This window comes from Ovis aries, chromosome 24, assembly GCF_016772045.2.
Source record: "Ovis aries strain OAR_USU_Benz2616 breed Rambouillet chromosome 24, ARS-UI_Ramb_v3.0, whole genome shotgun sequence".
NCBI lineage: Eukaryota > Metazoa > Chordata > Mammalia > Artiodactyla > Bovidae > Ovis > Ovis aries.
In genome coordinates, this window is record NC_056077.1 from 34,463,543 (window position 1) to 34,480,092 (window position 16,550).

Consider the following 16,550-nt stretch of genomic DNA (forward strand, 5'->3'; position numbering starts at 1 on the left):
ACCGCCTTGACCACCGCACCAGATGCCCCCTTGCTCAGTCCTTCCCTGGGCCTGCAAGATCCCTACTCCCTTCGAGTCCCCTCCAGGACACTGCGGGATGCCCCAGCCGTGCACGACCGGGGGTGTCCCCCACCCCGCCCCGGTCCTCACCTGAGTCCGCTCAAAGCTCTCCCGCTCCGCAGCCTCCATCCCCGCGCCAACCCCACGCCGGCTCAGCACCTTCGGCAGGGGGTTGGGGACCTGCTTCATGGAGCTGGCCATCCGGTCCATGTCGCCGCGCGGAGCCGAGTCAGGGGCCCTCAGCCGCCCCGGGATCCCCACGGCGCCGCCCGCCCCTCCCTATCCACTGGGATCCGGCGCTAACGGGAAGGCGCCCGCCTCCCATTGGCTGAGAGCGCTGCTACTCTGCCGAGGCCCCGCCCCAGCCCAGAGGCTTCCCCGTCCGCCCCCGCCCTCTCCAGAGCCCCCGCCCCGGCCCTACCCTGCAGGGCGCTCCGGACCGTCAGGCGCGCCGGGACGGGCCCGGAGGCCTGTCGGTCACCGGCCTCCACCGCCCCTGGCGGGGGCGGGCCTGACCTGCCCTAGCCCGCCCCTTCCCCGACGCCCAGAGCGCGGCTCTCCCAGCCGCTGGCTGCACCCGCGAGCTCCCAGCGAGCCGCACTCTCCCAGTCCCCCCACCCCACCCCGGGCGCCGCGAGGTCCCGGCTTGGTTGGTGGGCGGGGGTCAAGCTGGCGGTGAGTTGGGCCTGCCGCAGGGAATCCGGGCCCGCGTGGGACTGGCCTGTTAACTCTTTTCGGGCCGGAGACAAGAGCGCGCGCGATGGACCAGCTCGGCGGCCCCTGTCCCAGGATGCGCTTGCCCTGAGGCCGGGCCTCCGCAGGTTGGTTCAGCGGGTCGCAGACCTGGCCGGCGTGGGTAGCGGCTCCCACCGCCTTCTCCCTCGTCCTGCCCCTGCCCCGAATCCCTGCCCATCCCTTTTGTAATGTTCGCAGACCAGGGAGCGCTGGGCTGGGTCAGTGGAAACTTCTCGACACCTTTACAAACCTCTCACCCTCTGGATCTGGTCAGGATGTATTCGTTGGTAGAAACCCATGTGGACATTTTAATATTTATCCCCGGCTCTGGGACACCCCTCCCATCCTGCTCCGTCGTCAGCCAAGGTACTGACGACAGGCGTAGGGGGGATGGAAGGGGGTGGAAGTAAGATCCTTAGCCGAGATGCTGAAGAAAGTTAAAAGTTTTCTGTTCAAATGCCAATTTTGATGTTTTAAAAATAAATGCTTTTTGCAACTCAAAGTAAAGAAAGGCGTTACTTTTTTTTTTTTTTTTTTGACTAAGAGCTTTTGATAAAAATTCACACATTCAATAGAGAAGCAGAAGAGGGGGTGGGCCTATGTAGGCACTGGGGAGCCTCTGACGGCTTTGCCAGCTGGCATCGTGTGGATGGGATTCTGGGGGCGACGGGAAGGAAGGGAACCAATGGGGAGACTCCGGCAGTAGGTGAGAGCCCACGAGGGCCTCCACTAGCAAGCCAGGAGAGAGTTCAATCCTGTGGGAGGTTCTGTGAATCAGTCAGTTCAGTCGCTCAGTCGGGTGGGACTCTTTGAAACTCCATGGACTGCAGCAGGCAAGGCGTCCCTGTCTGTCACCAACTCCCAGAGCTTAGTCAAACTCAGGTCCATCGAGTTGGTGATGCCATCCAACCATCTCATTCTCTGTCGTCCCCTTCTCCTCCTGCCTTCAGTCTTTTCCAGCATCAGGGTCTTTTCAAATGAATCAGGTCTACGCATCAAGTGGCCAAAGTATTGAAGTTTCAGCTTCAGCATCAGTCCTTCCAATGAATATTCATGACTGATTTCCTTTGGGATGGACTGGTTGGAGCTCCTTGCAGTCCAAGGGACTCTCAAGAGTCTTCTCCAACACCACGGTTCAAAAGCATCAATTCTTTGGCATTTCTTTATGGCCCAACTCTCACATCCATACACAACTACTGGAAAAATCATAGCCTTGATTAGATGGACCTTTGTTGGCAAAGTAACGTCTCTGCTTTTTAATATGCTGTCCAGGCTGGTCATAGCTTTTCCTCCAAGGAGCAAGTGTCTTTCATTTCATGGCTCCAGTCACCCTCTGCAGTGATTTTGGAGCCCAAGAGAATAAAGTCTGTCACTGTTTCCATTGTTTCCCCATCTATTTGCCATGAAGTGATGGGTTCTGTGAACAGGTTTGGACAAAGTAATGAGGGGGAGAGAGGAGGCAGCGTTGGGGCCAGAATTAGAATTTTTTTTCTTTCTAAAAAATATTCCTTTATTTGATTGCACCAGGTCTCAGGTGCAGCATGCGAGATCCTTTAGTTTCAGCATGTGGGGTCTAGTTCCCTGACGAGGGATCAAATCATGGTCCCCTCCATTGGGAGCACTGAGTCTTAGTTACTGGACCAGCAGGGAAACCCTAGAACTTCTGTAGAAGAAGGATTTAAGGGTGGCATATGATGGAAGGGTCTTCCCTGGGGCTCAGTGGTAAAGAATCCACCAGCCAAGGCAGGAAATGAAGGTTCAACCTCTGGGTTGAGAGGATCCCCTGGAGAAGAGAATGGCAACCCACTCCAGTATTCTTGCCCTGGAAATCCCATGGCCAGAGGAGTCTGGCAGGTTACAGTCTGTGGGGTCGCAAGAGTCGGACACAACGTGGGGACTGAACCCCCGCCGTGATGGAGGGAGCTGCACCGAGGCTACAGCTGCATAGCAAGCACTGGCTTCGCCTCCTCTTAGACTGTGTTTGTCAGGGAGGCCTTGGAGTAGCCCCCCCTGGCTTTCTCTGGGATGAGATTAGCTGTCACCTAGTTTTCCAGGCTTTGCTCTAGTCATGGAGACGAGGTACCTGGCAGGAACTGTGGCCTAAGGTAGAAGATCAGTCACCGAAGACCCCAACCTCCCGTCCTTTCATTTCCTACTAGTGCCTCCCTCTGGCCAAACCCAGCTGGAAGAAGAGGGCTAGGGTGATGGGTCAGGTACCGCCCTCCTTCCAGGCTCAGAGCAGAGTGGATGTGAGTGGAGGCTAGATCCAGAGCTCCCAGCAAAGGACGGGGGTAGAGGGGGCCCTCACCAGAGTGTACCTACCAGGAAAACAGACAGGCTTCATACCAGTGTCACCTCCTGCTGTCCATTCTGCCCACCTCCTGCTCCGGACCCAGCTAAAGAGTGATTTGTAAGCCTTTGCCCAGAGTTTATAGCTTCAGTAAACAGGGGCCCTTTAAACAAGGATTAAGGGATCAGCCTACTTCTTATTAGGATAAACCAGAGTAGGAATCGGGAATTTGTGGTTTGGAGGCACCCTGTGGAGAAAGACTCAAGTGAGCTACCTTCCTCCGTGAAACTCAAGAGTGAGTTAAAAATAAGATTTCCCACTTGCCGCAGCAGCAAAACCCTTTGCCAAGGGTTGAGGGAAACCCTCCCCCAGGATGTAGATGATAAGACTCTGCTCGCTGCCTTCAGTTCCTCCAGTCTCTCCAAGCAATGTTGGGACCACTTGTTTTATATGTTTTGGGGATGCCTGGTTTCCAGATATGGAATCTTATCTCTGGGAAACCCATTGTGGGGGTCATATCTGTCTTATTACCTGCCTCTCTGTAACTGATGAAATCTTCCCCTCCCCACATCTAGTTTGAATTTGATTTAATACCTTGTGGTGGTGGTGGTTGTTGATGGTGGTTTAGTTGCTAAGCCATGTTCAACTGTTGCAACCCCATGCACTGTAGCCTGCCAGGATCCTCTGTCCATGAGATTCTCCAGGCAAGAATACTGGAGTGGGCTACCATTTCCTTCTCCAAATACCATATAACACAGAAGCTGACCACACTATTCCTACAGGATCCTGGAGCCCAAGTATACATATTTTGATAGCTTAATGAGATATAATTAATCAACATTAAACTGCATCTATTTAAAGTATACAGTTTGATGAGTTTTGACATACAAATATACACTCATGAAAACATCATCACGTCAAGAACATATTCATCACCCCCAAAGATTTCTTCATGTCTCTTTGTAATCTAGTCTTGCGTGCATGCTGTCTCTAAGTCATGTCCGACTCTTTGCGACCCCATAGAGGGCAGCCTGCCAGGTTCCTCTGTCCATGAGATTTTCCAGGCAAGAATACTGGAGTGAGTTGTCATTTCTTTCTCTAGGGGATCGTCCCAACCCAGAGATCGAACCTGCGTACCTGCATTGACAGGCAGGTTCTTTACCACTGAGCCACCAGGGAGGTCCAGTCCAGTCTTTCCTCCTCCCAAACTCCTGTGCCTAGGCAATTACTGATCTGCTTGCTGCCACCATGGATTAGTTGAATTTTCTAGAATTTTATATAAATGGAATCATACAGGATGTATTCTTGTCTGGCTTTTTTTCACTAAGAAAACCCTAACCCTAACGCCCTTATGGATCTTTTAATTTAGAAAATAAAATTAAGAAAATGTAAACATAATATTTGATAAATATAGAAACAACAAAACATATCCCAAGAAGTGCTTTTTATGTTGGTTAAAACAGATTCTCAGTTTATTACTAGCTGGTGCATAATAGAAGCCCGAAGATGGCAAGTGTCCCTTAGTTATGTAGCAATGACTTATACTTTAAGTATAAGCCTTGTCTAAAGGCTTTGACAGATCTTGACATGTTCAAGCCAGTACTCAGAATGTTAATTTTGTGCGTGTGTGTGTGTGTGTGAGTTGTAGGGAGTCAGGGTAGATTGAAGAGAAGCGTGGTGGCCAGTAAGAAGACAGCAGAGCCCTACCAGGAATGGTCTAGGATGCCCCGCACCTGACTAGGCCAGTTAAGCTGGAAGGGGACGCCTCTCCTGGTTGACTCAGGAGCCTAAGGCAAAATCTGAAACTGGAGCCAGGGGCTGTGTCAAGTCAAGAACCAGGGAGACAGGAACTAAGCCCAAATGGGAACTGGAACCAAAGCTGGACAAGCAGACTGCAAGCCAGGAATGGAGAGACAGCACTGGATTGATCCCAGTGATGCACTGGGGTCAAGGGTCTGCAGGGCCAGCTGACCTCCTCTTGCACTAGCAAAACAATGCCGTTGATCTAGACGAGGAATACATTCAGAGAAAGGTAATGAGTCCACCTGTGGACACACTAGGACATGTATCTAGAATATACCAAATATACTCTTAAAAATCGATTTAATTGTGGCTGCGCTGGGTCTTCGTTGCTGTGCAGGTTTTTTCTCTAGTTGCGATGAATGGGGGCTACTCTCTAGTAATGGTGCGTGGGCTTCTCATTGCGATGGCTTGTCTTGTTGCAGAGCGCAGGCTCTGGAGCACATCGACTTCAGCAATTACGGCTCATGGGGTTAGCTGTTCCACAGCATGTGGAACCTCCCAGACCAGGGATCAAACCCATGTCCCCTGCATTGGCAGGTGAATTCTTTAACCACTGGACCACCAGAGAAACCTCAAAAATACATTAAAAAAAAAAAATTTTTTTTTTAATCTAAGGGGCTTCCCTCATAGCTCAGTCAGTAAAGAATCTGCTTCAATGCAGGAGACCTAGGTTCGATTCCTACGTCGGGAAGATCCCCTGGAGAAGGAAATGGCAACCCACTCCAGTATTCTTGCCTGGAGAATCCAATGGACAGAGGAGCCTGGCAGGCTACAGTCTATGGGTTGCAACAGTCGGACATGACTTAGCAACTAAACCATTTTATCTAATTTTATTATTTTAATTTATTAAATTTTAATTGAAGGATAAATGTTTTACAGTATTGTGTTGATTTCTGCCAAGCATCAATATGAATCAGCCATAGATTTACCCATATCCCCTCCTGCTTGAACATCCCGCCCCTCTCCCTCCCCATTTACTTGACTTTAAATCCTTCACACCGGTCAGGATGACTAAGGAGCAAGGGGACAGTGTAGGGAACCAAGTTAGGGATTTACAACAACGGGGATCTGGGTCTGAGCTTAAGCCTCACCATGCTTATCACTTGAGCAAGTGTTAAGAAGTAGCCGCAAGAAATGGTCAAGGAAAATGAGGACTGAGAAGTCAAAGGTGGGGGAGGCCAACAGATCTCAGTGTCATCAGAGCCCAGGTAGGAGAACACTGTCAGACCTGGGAGTCCCCAGGTCAACAGAGACACTCTTATTAGGCAGGATACTTGAAGGGCTTTGAGATCATCACCCAGGAGCTGCAGGCAAAGCCAGCCCTCTCCTTCGGTGAGGTCAATGCTTTACTATACAGACGCTAAATTGCAGTGTGTTGAGAAGTGAATTAAACAGGAGCAGGAGAAGCTGTCATTATGCTCTATGGCACTAATCCAAATCATGTGTCAGGAAAAGCGAGGGTGGAGAAATGGGAGGAGCAGAAAAATGGAAAGAGGAGGAGGGGGCTACGGGCTGCCACGAAGGAGCACACAGTGGGGTCCAAGGCCATGAGAGAGAAGACAGGCGGGAGACACTCAGGTTGTGTCTAGAGAGGAGTGAGATTGGGAGAGGATTTCTGTGGGCTTTCGGGTTCAGTCAAGATTCAAAATCTTGGGTAAGAGGATCTGAGCTCAGGCCAGGCTGAGTAGGACAGTTAGAGAAAGGGTTTTAAGGTGTCCCTTTGACAATTTTCTGTCTTGATGGGCAGGTCCTTGGGTTTACCCTCTCTGAGGCTGTCCCTATCAGGGGAGGGGTGCTGTGGGGAAGAGAAAAGGACCCAGGTACAAAAGGTGTCTGCTACTTCGACTTAGGGAACCCAGATTCCTAACACAAGAAGGAAGAGTCACAATATAAGTGGCCAGTGAGCATCAGGGGCGAGCTCCTTGCTTTCTCGATGGCTGTAGGGTGGGAGGTTCTCTCCTCTCTTAGAGGAGTTTCCAGCATCCTTGGCAGACAAGGAAGGAGACGGTGGGTCTGGAAGGTTCCCAGAGACCATGCATCAGGTGGCTGGTCATTTCTTCGTTAGACAGTGAGCCCGTGCAGCTGGGGAAAACCCAGGGTTTGGGATCGGCCCTACCCGGGGCCAAGTGCCAGACCCACTTGCTAACTATGTACTCATCACTTAACCTCTTTGACCTTCAACTTCCTCATCTGTAAAATAAGGATTTAACTAATTCCTGCCATGGTAAACTGTTAGGTCCAAGGAAATAATACTGGAATTATCTTTCTTTTTCTTTAAATTAAAAAAAATTTTTTTTATCAAAGTTATGATGTTTAGAGTTTTAAAAATCAAAGAGAATAAACCAAAAGAATCATCCTCCTCTCTCCTCCTTTTCCTTTCCTCCCTCTTGTCCCGTCTCCTCCCTTCCCTTCCTTCCCTCTCCCCTTCTCCTCTCCTGCCCTTCCTGATCACTGTGGGGCGGGAGGTTCTGACCTCTCTTCATGGATTTTCAGGCATCAAGGAAGGAGTCATTGAGTCTGAAATCTTCCCTTGGGACTACCCTTTCTAGGTCAACTAACTCTTAGAGATGGCAACTTCCCTGGAGTGTTTCTTTCATATGCAAAGGTTCACACCTTAACTCCTCCTTTATGGAGCTCTCATTCCAGAGGGCAACCCACCTTCCGTAATCAGCCCCCAGCCGGTACAGAGAACTAGGGGTGGCCCTACACCCCAGAACCCGCTGAAGTTATCCAAAGGAGCCACCCCTACCCCTGCTGACCCTGCGTCGCCCATTAAAACCACAACAAAGGTTCTCATAGTTTCCTTTCTCCCTCTGTCTCCTGATCTACCCTGGTGCTCCCCTGTAGGGTTCTGTGTGGGGTGACACGACCCAGCTCTTGGGATCTGTGAGTATAACAAACTACCTTTTCAATGGCAGTCATCTCCCGATCTGGCGGCCTCAACACACCTGAGTAATAATAAAACCTGCATTTTATTTATTTTTTGTTTAAATAAATATTTCGCAGGTCTTAGCTGCAGCATGTGGGATCGAGTTCCCCCACCAGCGATTGAGCCCAGGCCCCTGGTACTGGGAGCATGGAGTCTTAGCCACTGGACCGCCAGAGAAGTCTCAAAACCTACATTTTAAAATATTTATGATTCCAGCTCACTGTCACTTGTGCTAACATAACTCCTGTCTTAATTCCTGATAATTTCCATTTGCACGCAAATCATCTGTCCACATCACAGTTCACCCATCACCACTTGATGGCAGGTGATCTCTGGATTGAAGGAACGCCCAGCACACACACACACACAAATCCTTACCAACAACCCCACCCCTGGACTGTAAGACTCCTCCACCCCCAACCCCACTCCAGATTGGGACACACAGTTTTGAAGGCATTAGCCAGCTGTGGCCCCCTTTGCCTGGCAAAGGAATAAAGCTATTCTTTCCCATTGATACTTCACCCTAAACTGTCTGTGCAATTCAGTTTCATAACCAGTGCACATTAAGAACCAAGGTCTTGACAATAAGTCACAGACCCTGCATGCTTTGACCCCATTATCTCTGATTCACCTGCTAGTCTTCATTTCATTCACTTCTCATTCATTAGATTGTGTCCTCTACCAAAGCCAGGCACACTTCTGTCTCAGGCCCTTTGCACTGGCTATTGTCACTCCCTGGAATATTATTCCTTCAGACACCTGCCGGGCTCATGCCCTCGCCTCCTTCAAGTCTTTGCTCAGAGGTCACCTTCTCAATGAGGCTCTTCCTGAGCATCTCCTACCATTTCTATTTCTTTCAGAGCTCTTACCTTTTTTTTTTTTTTTTTGACCACACCACAGGGCTTGTGGGATTTTAGTTTCCAGACCAGGGATAGAACTTGAACCTTCTGCAGTGAAAGCTCAGAGTCCCGACCGCTGGCGTGCATGCATGCTAAATTGCTTCAGTCTTGTCTGACTTTTTGCAGCCCTATGAACTGTAGCCCGCCTGGTTCATCTGTCCATGGAATTCTCCAGGCAAGAATACTGGAGTGGGTTGCCATGCTCTTCTCCAGGGGATCTTCCCAACCCAGGGATCCAACCTTGTCTCTTACATCTCCTGCATTGTAAGTCCAGTTCTTTACCACGAGTGCCCCCTGGGAGGCCCCCTGGGAGGCCCCCTGGGAGGCCCCCCTAACCACTGGACCGCGTGGAATTTCCAAAGTTCTTACCTTCTAATGCACTATCTAGTTTATTTATTTATTATGTTTATTCCTTTATCATGTATCTGCACTCTCCCCCAACCCCTCCCGGAAATGTGAAGTCAGAGATTTTTCTCTTTCCCGGCTATCTCCTCGCTTCTATTAGAAAAGGACTTTGCCTAGTATACATGCTCCATAAACATTTACTTAATGAACAGAACATTAGCCCCTGAGAGGACCCTGAGACCATCTTGTCCAACCTTCTCACTGTAACAATTATTATAAAGACAACAGAAGAAGCCGCTGCAGCAACCGCCCAGAGTTAATCACTGACTACAGAGCCGGCCCTGCGCTCTCAGCTTTTAATGCAGTTACCTCATTTAAACCTCAGGGCGACCCCTGGAGCTTGGTATCACTATAATCTCCACTTTGCCGGTAAGGAAACCGGGGTTAATGATCGAGTTCAGGTTCAGGAACTTATCTTAGATCCCCAAAGCGATAAGTGGTGGCCCTGGGCTCCCAGCCCAGGCAGCTGGAGTCCAAGTCGGCGCTCTCAGCCTCCCCGCCCCCATCCCCGCTCCCCACTCCGCCCCCCCCAACCACCGCCCCCTGCATTGTTCCGATCGATCACGTGCAAAACGTCCCCTAACGAGAAAACTGCTTCACACGTGGGAGGGTCCAGGAACCTGTTAGTGCAGGGATGCTCTTAAGCACCTTGAATTTGTTGGGGTTGATGGCTGGGGAGAGGGAAGGGGAGGGGAGGGGCCCGACTGATGGGCGCGGTGGGGGCTGAGTGCTGCCTCCAAGCCTGTGCCTTCTCCGCTCTAATGCACTTGGTGGAAGCCAGACAGCCCCAGGAGAGCCTTAATGGACCCGCAGAGTCACAACTTCAGCTGAAACACCGGACTAATAATGGAGGAGGCAAGGTCATTAAGGACCAGAGCAGGGAGATGGACGCACTGTGATTGGCTTCTAAGGATCCAAGCCCATTCCGGCCAATCCTCGGCTCCTGTCTCTCTGCCCACAGCTTCTCTCTTCTCTGTGTCAGGGTCCCGGTGTCTGCTGAGACCCTAATCCATCTATACGTCTGGTTTCTCACCTGCCAGGAGTCCGCCTCACCTGGGTTCCTTATCCCCCAGCCTGCATCCCAGCTGACCCCAGGTATTGGAATTTGGGTGTGGCCCTCGGGCAGGGTTCACCTAAGGGCAGGAGCAAGTTCACTTAAGAAAAGCTTCCCTGTGATTCTAAGATGCTACTGTCTCTTCTGTGTCCCCTGAGAGCCATCGCTGTGGAGTTCGGCTCTTTGTTTTATCCCTTCCTTCCTTCGTCCAGTACATTGGTATTAAGAATTTACTATGTGTCAGACATTAGCCCAGGCACGATATCAAAGATGTATTAGATAATTCACAGAGGTAGTATAACAGATGCAGGCAATTTTAGAATAGAATCAAAGCATGTGAGCCCAGGAGAGTACCCAGGTGGGAACAAAAGCCTCTGGATTTGAGCCCTGGGTAACTCAGGAGTTTCTCTCTCCCATCCCTCCTGTCCTGCCTCCACGAGGCCCTCAGCCTTTCTCATATGGACTCTACAGCAGCCTCCCCGCAGCTTTATTAAAAAAGCTGTTTTTCACTGTGGTTAAAATATAGTAACATAAAGTGTATCCTTTTCACCATTTTTAAAGTATACAATTCAGTGATGTTAAGTACATTTGCAATGTCGCACAACCACCACCTCTATCCATTGCCAGAACTTTTCTATCAAGTCAAACAGAAACTCCGAATCCACTAAATAATAACTTACCACCCTCCTTCCTGGTCCCCAATAACCTCTACGCTTCTTTCCATCTCTATGAATTTGCCTCTTCTGGGTACCTCATATAAGTGGGCCCATACGATATTTATCCTTTTGTATCTGGCTTCTTTCCTTTGGCATAATGTTCTCAAGGTTCGCTCATGTAGCATGGATCAGCTTGTGTTCCTTTTAAGGCTGAATAATATTCTATTGTATATATACTTCACATCTGGGGTATCCATTCATTGGTTGATGGCCATCTGGGTCATTTCTACCTTTTGGCCATTGTGAAAGATGTTGTTATGAACATGGATACATCCCTGCTTTTGATGGTGTTCCCAGTCTGTTCTTCATACAAATGTCAGACACACTTTCCTAAAAAAACAGATTTGATTCATTTCAATATTCTTGATCTATAAAGGTGTCTGTTTCTCAGATTCTCCTTTGAACCAGCCGTTTCCTGGTTCCCTCATGATGAGTAAAATAAAATCTTTACCAAGTGTTCTTTTTCATGTCTGTATGAAGTCATGATTTTGCCTTTTCTGAAAATGATCTCTCAATAGTATACTTTAGAGATGAGGAAAGAGGTTCAGAGGGGTTAAGAAACTTGCCCAAAGTCACCCAGCTAACAACTGGCAGAGGTGGGAATTCCGATCCCTACTGTGTTCTTTCCACTGCAGTTTGCAAAGCTCAGGACATGGCAGAGAGTAGGATTAATTCACTCTCAGGATTGAAGAAAGCTGGTGTTCACACTGGGTCTTGGCAAGCAGAGATGAGCACATGCAGAAATTTCGGGAGCTGGGAAGGGGAGGGTGTGTTTGGAGAACGCACACAGCACCACGGGGCAGGTTGCAGGGGAGCTGAAGGCATGGGTTATTGAATTCAGACTCTGCCACTTGAGCTACTAATAAATTTTTGGAGCCCGTTGTTGTTCAGTTGCTAAGTCAGGTCCGGCTCTTTGTGACCCCGTGAACTGCAGCATGCCCAGCTTCCCTGTCCTTCACCATCTCCTGGAGTTTACTCAAACTCATGTCCATTGGAGCCATAGATATTATTTTTTAATCTCTGAATTATAGGAAAAAATTTCCTAACAATGTTGTAAAGAATAAAAGCAATCATGAAAGGGATTATTATAAATGAAAAAAAAAAAAAACCACCTAAATTAGAAATTAAAGGCCCACAACAGACTGGTTCTAAATAGGAAAAGGAGTATGTCAAGGCTGTATATTGTCACTCTGCTTATTTAACTTATATGCAGAGTACATCATGAGAAACGCTGGGCTGGAAGAAGCACAAGCTGGAATCAAGATTGCCGGGAGAAATATCAATAACTTCAGATATGCAGATGACACCACCCTTATGGCAGAAAGTAAAGAGGAACTAAAAAGCCTCTTGATGAAAGTGAAAGAGGAGAGTGAAAAAGTTGGCTTAAAGCTCAACATTCAGAAAACGAAGATCATGGCATCTGGTCCCATCACTTCATGGCAAATAGATGGTGAAACAGTGGAAACTGTCAGAGTTTATTTTTTTGGGCTCCAAAATCACTGCAGATGGTGACTGCAGCCATGAAATTAAAAGATGCTTACTCCTTGGAAGGAAAGTTATGACCAACCTAGATAGCATATTCAAAAGCAGAGACATTACTTTGCTAACAAACATCCGTTTAGTCAAGGCTATGGTTTTTCCTGTGGTCATATATGGATGCAAGAGTTGGACAGTGAAGAAAGCTGAGCTCTGAAGAATTGATGCTTTTGAACTGTGGTGTTGGAGAAGACTCTTGAGAGTCCCTTGGACTGCAAGGAGATCCAACCAGTCCATTCTGAAGGAGATCAGCCCTGGGTGTTCTTTGGAAGGACTGATGCTAAAGCTGAAACTCCAGTATTTTGGCCACCTCACGCGAAGAGTTGACTCATTGGAAAAGACTCTGATGCTGGGAGGGATTGGGGGCAGGAGGAGAAGGGGACTACAGAGGATAAGATGGCTGGATGGCATCACTGACTCGATGGACGTGAATCTGAGTGAACTCTGGGAGTTGGTAATGGACAGGGAGGCCTGGCGTGCTGCGATTCATGGGGTCACAAAGAGTCAGACATGACTGAGCGACTGAACTGAACTGAACTAAACTGAAAGATGGAGTTCCCTTGTGGTTCAGCTGGTAAAGAATTTTCCTGCAATGCAGGAGACCTGGGTTTGATTCCTGAGTTGGGAAGATCTCCTGGAGAAGGGAAAGGCTACCTACTCCAGTATTCTGGCCTGGACAACTCCATGGACTGTATAGTCAATGGGGTTGCAAAGAGTCGGACACGACTGAGCAACTTTCAGAAAGATGGAGTGACTGAGCTCAAACCACGTATAAAACTTGGGATTTTGAGATTTAAAGGTCCAGAGCTGAAGGGGTCCTGAGAAGTCTTTCTGGAAATCTCCATGGGGGCATCAACCACATGGATCTCCAGGGTCCTACATGAACATGCTCCTTTTTAATGATGTGTTTTATTTTATTTTTGGCTGCATTGGGTCTCTGTGGCCGCACACGGGCTGTCTCTAGTTGCACAAACAGCGGGACTGTCTAGTTGCGTCGTGTGAGCTTCTCATTGCAGCGGCTTCTCTTGCTGCGGAGCACGTGTTCTAGCGGCAGGCTCGGTAGCTGTGGGCATGAGCTTACTTGGCCAGCATCAAGTGGGATAATCCCAGACTAGGAATAGAATCTATGTCCCCTGCATTGGCAGGTGAATTTCTATCCCCTGTACCTCCAGGGAAGTCTGTATGCTCCTTTTTTAACCAAATGGAATTGGAGACCGAGTGACTCACTACTGACCTCCGGGGCTCAGCAGGGAAGGACAAGTGTCTCATGAGATTCCCATCAACCTGGGATGAGTCTGAGGGGCTCTGGAGAGCCAGTAACCGTGGGACAGAGCAAGAACACCAGCTCCAGGCAGTCGCTTTGGGAGCATGTCCTACCCCAGAAGCCCCAGATTTCCCTCGAGGAACCAAGAGATCTGTTTATTCCAGAGGTGTGCAGTCCTTCAGTCATATCTGACTCTTTGCGGCCCCATGGACTGCAGCACGGCAGGTTTCCCTGTCTTTCACTCTCTCCCGGAGTTTGCTCAAACTCATGTCTGCTGAGTTGGTGATGCCATCCAACCATCTTATCCTCTGTCTCCCCCTTCTCCTCCTGCCCTCAATCTTTCCCAGCATGAGGGTCTTTTCCAATGAGTCCGCTTTTCGCATCAGGTGGCCAAAGTATTGGAACTTCAGTATCAGTCCTTCTAATGAATATTCCCTTATTAGTAAAGAGTAAAGGATATTTCTGATACTCTGCTCTGAGGAACAATATTTTTCAATTCTGTAGCTGATCAGCAGGGTCATATTTTTGTAAGCAGGATGAGGAAGTGGACAAAACCACAGGACGTGGATTTGGAGGAACTGGTGTTAGCCGACAACGCCCCACTACTGGCAGAAGTGTGACCTTGACCCTACCACCTCTTGTCTCCACCTCTGCTTCCTTGAAAATGGGAATCATTTTCTTCTTCTTCACCTTGCCAGATTGAGGAATACTCTAGGTATGTTTTATGAATGATAAGGCAATAGGTACATCAGTGTTAGGTACTTGACAACTCTTATCTCAAGGCAGTGCACAAATGTCACTGTAAATAGTCAGTTCTCCACTAGACCATGAACTCCTAGGAAAGGCTTTGCCATTTTTATTTGCCATCCCTCCCCCACCCCCCAACCCAGTGTCCCCAGCATCTAGCAGAGTGTCTAGCCCAGAGTGGGTGAGAATCAGTGGCTGTGCAAAGAATGGGAAGAACCAAGGGCATCATGGACAAAGATGTTTATTCTTGCAACTGTGTCTCCCTTACCAAACCTGCCCATTTTTCTGCAGCCAGCCCCTGTCTTCTTCATAAAGCCTTGCACGGCTAGATCTGCAAGTGCTCACTTCATTTTAAGCATCTATTCCAGTCTTCCGATTTTATGAATGAAGAAACTGAGTCCAGGGAGATCATGTCTCCAGTCAGGCTCACACAGGTTCCTTATCTTGGGCATGCTAGTTGTTCAGTCATGTCAGACTCTCTGCGACCCTATGGACCATAGCTCTCCAGGCTCCTCCGTCCATGCGATTCTCCAGACAAGAATGCTGGAGTGGGTTACGATGCCCTCCACCAGGGAGGCTTCCTGACCCAGGGGTCGAACCCACATCTCTTATGTCTCCTACGTTGGCAGGTGGGTTCTTTACCACTAGTACCACCTGGGAAGCCCCCCTTTATCTTGTATGGGGTCTTAATTACTTTGTGCATATTTCATTGCTCCCCTCTCCCCAAGACCCTCAATCCCTGAACTTTACCCTGTGAAAATTTAACTGTCTTCCTTTTTCTCCTGTCTCTCCTCTGCCTTCCTCCTTAGCTGCCTGCAAGTGATCCAGGATCTCAGGTAGATCCTCAGTAAAGACTCAGAGAATGGACTTCTCTGCAGATTGTCCCCTCGTCCAGGGAGAGGGACCAAGAGTTCTTGACAGATGGCAAGTGACGGTTGCCATCTGCTGGTAGATGGGGGGAACTACAGACAAAAGTGTGTGTGGGCGGGGGGTTCCCCTTCCTTTCTTGTATTTGGGGCTCCCTGGTGGCTCAGACCCTAAAGAATCTGCCTGCAAAACTGGAGACCAGGGTTCAATCCCTGGGTCAGGAAGATCCCCTGGAAAAGGGAATGGCAGGCAACCCATTCCAGTATTCTTGCCCGGGAAATCCCATGGACAGAGGAGCCTGGCGGGCTGCAGTCCATGGGGTCGCAAAGAATCGGACACGACTGAGCAATGAACGCGATGCTTGTGGGATCAACTTAGTTCCCCCACCAGAGACTGAAGACAAGCCCTCAGTAGTGAAAGCATGGGGAGTCCTAACCCCTGGACCGCCGGGAAATTCCACAAAACTCTGTCTTTCTACTAGACCCATCAACATGACCTTGGTCTTGCAGGCTTGTATGTACATATACCACTCTTATTGGAGCCTGGGCAAAGAAGGTCTGGGAGCATTTTGGCATGGTCCACAAATGAAGCAGTTCTCCTGGGTTTCCTTACCCTACTGCTTTCCACCCGGGTGCCCTTTCCCAATAAAATCTCTTGCTTTGTCAGCACATGTGTCTCCTTGGACAAGTTTCGGGCCCTGGAAGGGGTCCCTCTTCCTGCAACAAATGGCAACTCTGGCGGGGACTCTCTTTCGCTGAGACTGACATCCTGACCACTCGGGGTACTCAGGGGCCAGCTTGCCTGCCAATGGACCAGACCCAGCGGCCGCAACTGGGACCTTTTGTCCCTGGTCTCCTCCTGATGCGGACAACTGGCCAGAGTGCCCCGACCAGTAAGGAACAAGAGACTTTACTGACCTCTCTCCCCTTCCCTCTCTCTTTCCTCTCCTTAACCCTTCCTATCCTTCTTTGTTTTTCTAGTCCCCCGGTCCTGGACGCAGGAATCTGGTCGAAGGGCCCTCAGCCTGAGCTGAGGATTGGAGACTGATCACCTCCTCTTGGCAGAGAACTCGAATTCTGGTTCTGGTCTGGTCTGATTTCTGGTAGGGCCGAGTTCCAGTCCTCCCTTCTCTGGAGGCCCAGGGAAAAGTCCCATAACGCCTGGGTATCTGTAGATGGCAGGAGACGTCTGTAACGCCACCCCTTTCGCCGCCCCCTCCCGCCTCCTCCCCCTTCTTCTTTCAAC

The 16,550-nt window shown here is 49.4% G+C and overlaps 1 protein-coding gene and 1 long non-coding RNA gene across 5 annotated transcripts in view; one reads left to right on the forward strand and one right to left on the reverse strand.

The window, feature by feature from the left end:
* HIP1 (huntingtin interacting protein 1) overlaps positions 1-291 on the reverse strand; it is a 133,501-nt gene extending 133,210 nt beyond the window's left edge. For all 4 annotated transcript variants that reach the window (XM_004020975.5, XM_060405957.1, XM_042240413.1 and 1 more), the window contains exon 1: positions 151-291. In XM_004020975.5, the coding sequence (XP_004021024.2) occupies positions 151-270 (120 nt within the window). In that variant the 5' untranslated portion in view covers positions 271-291. The remainder of the gene's footprint in view (positions 1-150) is intronic.
* Positions 292-602: 311 nt separating this feature from the next.
* On the forward strand, positions 603-15,970 carry LOC132658580 (uncharacterized). Its single transcript, XR_009598410.1, has 2 exons — positions 603-881; positions 15,248-15,970. It is a non-coding gene; the product is annotated as an uncharacterized LOC132658580 (long non-coding RNA).
* The last annotated feature ends 580 nt before the right edge of the window (positions 15,971-16,550 follow it).